Genomic DNA, 5,000 nt, shown 5'->3' on the forward strand with positions numbered 1-5,000 from the left:
CTTCATTACCCAAGAGGACACGCTGTGATTGGCCAGTCTTCTCTTTGACTGGCAGTTCTGCCTTAGATGAAACTCATTGTCTCCCCTATATATAGTAATACAGTCAAGCCCCTAGCAGGGACCCCCTGAGTCTATACATATACAGTCAAGCCCCTAGCAGGGACCCCCTGAGTCTATACATAGTAATACAGTCAAGCCCCTAGCAGGGACCCCCTGAGTCTATACATAGTAATACAGTCAAGCCCCTAGCAGGGACCCCCTGAGTCTATACATAGTAATACAGTCAAGCCCCTAGCAGGGACCCCCTGAGTCTATGCATTTATGGAAGGATGTTTGTTATTGCATAAACATGTAACTTTATGCTATATAGTTGTTAAAAGGTTACATAGTCAGGCTTTAAATCGTTTTGTTTGATTGTGTTAACAGTTACACTCCTACTGCGAGTAACTGCAAACAACCACACACATTCATACTGTACATATTACTGTACATGTTACTGTACATGTTACTGTACATGTTACTGTACATGCAGTGGTTATTTTAGTCCACAGCACGAACCCCATGTGTTCGTCACAGAAAAATAACCGATCTACAAACTCTGTAGATGTGTATTTTTGGTACAGAACAGCAGGGTTCAAAGGTTAAGCATTAGTTGAGTTGAACTGATGTCAACGTCTTCAAACTGGTTTACCAGACACATGTCATACCAAATATAACCACTTGGTGTCACACTTGACTCAGGAATATAATAGAGGCGCGAATAGGAACCAACAGAGAACCACATCATGATTTAACCCATTAAGACCAGGAACACATGGGGGTCCGCTGACAAATACATATAATTTTGGGGGTTATTTTGATTTGAACTGTTTGGTTGCTATTATATATGTCTATGAAATTAATTCAAGGACCCCAACGGAAACAAGTCCGCAAGGACTTTTTTGGTCGGACCTTTTAGACAAAAGTATTATAAATGTAACTGTGTTGTTTTACATTCTTTTGCCTAATCAAAAATTCAATCAATCAATCAATCAATCAATCAATCAATCAATCCTTGACATGAAAAAGTTTGAGAACCACTGATATTATGCAACATATGTTCTAAAAAACAAAAACTGTTAGGATTTAGAAGACATTTGTAGAATCCTCAGAAGCAAAGATTTGAGTTACAAATGTGCGCTAAATAATAAAAAAAATCAAAGATTTGCACAAATGTTATGATTTTTGAATAGCCAAAGTTTAAAATATGGTTAAAGTGGTTGAAATGAGTGTGACACTGTATTTACACATTTAGCTGGGGACCCCCTGGTACCCCCCCCCCCCCCCCAGTATCTATCGGCAGCTTTTCCGATACTGGTATCCAGGGCAGGAGAGATTGACACTAATATAACACAATATTGATCATTTGCCAATTCATTATTTTGTGAAATAAATGGGTTATATTTCACGACTCTAATCTCATGAGCAGCGTTTCTCCAACAAAGAACAACTGATGGAGCATGAGGGCTGTGTCAACATTCTGACATTTTACATGACCATTACTTGTCACACAATTAACGATGTACGTTGAATTATGGAACATAATTATGTATACAAATTACATTTATGTTTGGCTTTGAGGCTTTGAAGTTGCACAGGTGCAGATATGACAAATAACCTAAATATACAAAGAAATTACTTTATACTTAAAAAACAACAACATGAATAGTGTAAATATGCCACGTGTTGTGAGCTTGTAGATCTGCTAGTTCCACTATTTTTTTAAATGTTTGAAAAAAAATCAACATGGAAAAGATTATGACGATTATGCAAAAAATATATAATAATTGTGACGGCTCCTAATCAAGCATAGAGGTGAAAGTTTATATTTGAATACATTTCCAGCTCCAGTACCACGCTGGCCTCGCCTCCAGTTTGTTGAACCAGCAGTCACTCAAACGATCGGCCAATCAGATGGGAGCGTCGGCCAAGAGACGTCCCAAAGTCCAGCCCAGTACTCTGGTTCTGCCTCCTCAGTAAGTTCTGCTGTTTTTATGATTGATTGAATACTTTATTAACTCTTTGACTGCCAGACTTATTTCTGGCAAAACCACTGCCAGCGATCTTTGGATTTTCTTACCTTTTCAAGTCGTCACAGAATAGTTATCTCCAGGGTGATCCATCCCCTGATGGTTACTAATCACTGAGGGTTACACTGTGCTTCCCCTGATGGTTACTAATCACTGAGGGTTACACTGTGCTTCCCCTGATGGTTACTAATCACTGAGGGTTACACTGTGCTTCCCCTGATGGTTGCTAATCACTGAGGGTTACACTGTGCTTCCCCTGATGGTTGCTAATCACTGAGGGTTACACTGTGCTTCCGCCACAAAATAAATAAATGTCATTGCGACCTCCTGTGTGTGTGTGTGTGTGTGTGTGTGTGTGTGTGTGTGTGTGTGTGTGTGTGTGTGTGTGTGTGTGTGTGTGTGTGTGTGTGTGATGTACATTTAACCACTCTGACGCTCTAAGATGTCACCTTTGACCAAGAAGAAGATGTTGAGTCAGGAGGTCAAAAGTGAATCCTTTATGTGTGAATATGGAACCTCAGCTTCAAAATATTAAAAGTAAATGAATAGACGTATTGACTTTTACTACACTGCCTTCTAATCCAGTCCTAATGTTCACTGATCAGAGTGCAAATTAGTTCAGTTTGTTGATGTGACTATTGTCTTACCAGACCTGAACACTGTTTGTGCCACGTTTGGTGTGATCAGTGAACCAGATAGATAGATAGATAGATAGATAGATAGATAGATAGTGTGTGTGCGTGTTAGGGCTGTCAGTTCTCCTCTATAATCCCATTCGAATTTCAATGCTTTATTATTTTTAATATTCGAATATTTTCGAATATGTTATATAATATATAATTATATAAAATCATGTCTTTTTTAATGTAAATTGTGTACATTTAATTATATAAATTTAGTACAATAATAAACACATACTGCACACATACAAATGCTCTAATAACAGGCTAAACAAAATAGTGAAACCAACTATTAGTTTATAGTTATGGTTATGGCTTTAATTTATATAGTTAGTTCATTTTCGGGTTTTTTGATAAGGAGAGAAATATTAGGCAACAACTTCTTACCCTACGTAAATAATGTCTGCATGTGTTCCTGCCTACAAGTGCCTGTTTTGAGTCGCGCTGAGAACACAGCTGACCTACAAGCCCACACAGCGTTGCATCAGCCAAGCTTGTGGTCTTGCAGATCCGAGGGGCGGAGCTACACTACAGCTCCTGCACTTTGATGAAGGAACGACACACAGCTGTGCGACTGGAGTGCGCAGACAGGGAGGAGAAGCAGAGCTGATTTTCAGCTTTCGCTGTTGTGATAACTATTAAAGTTTTTAAAACGTAACTTTCTCTGTTTCTATAAACAAGTGACGTTTATAGGGGGAAACATGATGAAAGCATTTGTTTTCGCATTGGTAGGTCAGGAAAAAATAATAATAAAATAAAATAAATTTAAAAAAAAATATATATTTTTTTTAACTATATTCGAATGGCAATTTTAGCATTCGAATATTATAAAAAAAATTCACATTCGAATTATTTTCGAATAGTGAAATTCGTTCTGACAGCCCTAGTGCGTGTGTGTGGAGGAGGCGTTGTTTCCTTTACCCATGATTGTTGTCTGCTGTGTCTGACATGTATGCCAACATTATTGTTTGTAATAATGCTCTGCCTTATATGCACTTTGTAACTGGCTGTTTTCCTATTATCTGACTGCACTGGCAGTGTTTATATCCTTTGTACATTCTTGTACGTCTGTTTTTGTGGACATAAATAAATATTTTGTGTGTGTGTGTGTGTGTGTGTGTGTGTGTGTAGGTATGTGGATGACGTCATCTCTCGTATTGGAAGGATGTTTCCTGACATGACCATCGAACTGTTTAGACCCAACGGAACATCGGCTGTACTGCTGGTACGAGAGAACACACACACACACACACACACACACACACACACACACACACACACACACACGCAATGTTTAAAAGTGCTCTATTTCAGTTTTTATACAATTCTGCAATTCACTTTTGAGATTTTCAAGTTGACCAGGATCTTTACTGCTGTAAAGTGTTGTAAAGTGTTGTAAAGTGTTGTTTCTCTACCAGGTGACTCTAGGTAAAATGTTATAATTATGTTAAACTTGACCAGTGTTGCCATGTCTGCTTATTATAAGTGACTTTGGGCTTGTAAAGTTGCTAGTAAATATTGGTAGTTGTGGGTTGGGTTTTTTTGGGCTTGTTTCCTAATGTTGTTTAAACCAGTGGTTTTCAAACATTCTCATGTCAACGTGGGGTTGAAGTTCTCAGTCGCCTCGACTGATTTCAGTCATTTGGATTCTATATAAGCCAGCAGCATGTCTTCTATGGAAGCCAAAATAGCCGTTCATTGTTTACCTGTGATCTTAGTTTACTGAGACAATGCACTGTCTCTCTACATTCTATGTACCGTATTTTCCGCACTATAAGGCGCATCTGAGTATAAGGCGCACCTTCAATAAATGTATTATTTTCATATATAGGGCGCAACGCATTATAAGGCTCATCCGCACTATAAGGCGCGCTGACGGTGCGGCTTATAGTGCGGAAACCAAGGGAACCAATATTGATACATATATAAGGCGCATCGGATTATAAGGCGCACTGACGGTGCGCCTTATAGTGCGGAAAATACGGTATAGTGTTTACCTTGTTTGTTGTAAGTCACTCTGGATAAAGAGTGTCTGATAAATGCATGCTGTTTCTCTGCCAGGTGACTCTGGGTAAGGTGCTGTAAAGTGTTGTAAAGTGTTGCAAAATGATGTAAAACTGTTTCTCTGCCAGGTGACTCTGGGTAAGGTGCTGTAAAGTGTTGTAAAGTGTTGTAAAGTGTTGTAAAGTGTTGCAAAATGATGTAAAACTGTTTCTCTGCCAGGTGACTCTGGGTAAGGTGCTGAAGGCCA

General features: G+C 38.8%; 2 protein-coding genes across 3 annotated transcripts in view; one reads left to right on the top strand and one right to left on the bottom strand.

Annotated features, from left to right (window-relative positions):
- LOC308089524 (H-2 class II histocompatibility antigen, E-S beta chain-like) overlaps positions 1-5,000 on the bottom strand; it is a 136,599-nt gene that overhangs the window by 30,798 nt on the left and 100,801 nt on the right. The gene's annotated exons all lie outside the window — the stretch shown is intronic.
- The window catches only part of LOC308088271 (mediator of RNA polymerase II transcription subunit 27-like), a gene marked incomplete at its 5' end in the record, with an annotated part of 12,651 nt that overhangs the window by 6,553 nt on the left and 1,098 nt on the right, over positions 1-5,000 (top strand). The window contains 3 exons of the mRNA XM_080432672.1: positions 1,885-2,015; positions 3,881-3,974; positions 4,973-5,000. The exon at positions 4,973-5,000 is cut by the window's right edge and continues 80 nt beyond it. Of these exons, the coding sequence (XP_080288798.1) occupies positions 1,885-2,015; positions 3,881-3,974; positions 4,973-5,000 (253 nt within the window). The remainder of the gene's footprint in view (positions 1-1,884; positions 2,016-3,880; positions 3,975-4,972) is intronic.

The sequence above is a fragment of the Gymnoscopelus braueri genome (assembly GCF_963280865.1).
Source record: "Gymnoscopelus braueri genome assembly, chromosome: 7".
Lineage (NCBI taxonomy): Eukaryota > Metazoa > Chordata > Actinopteri > Myctophiformes > Myctophidae > Gymnoscopelus > Gymnoscopelus braueri.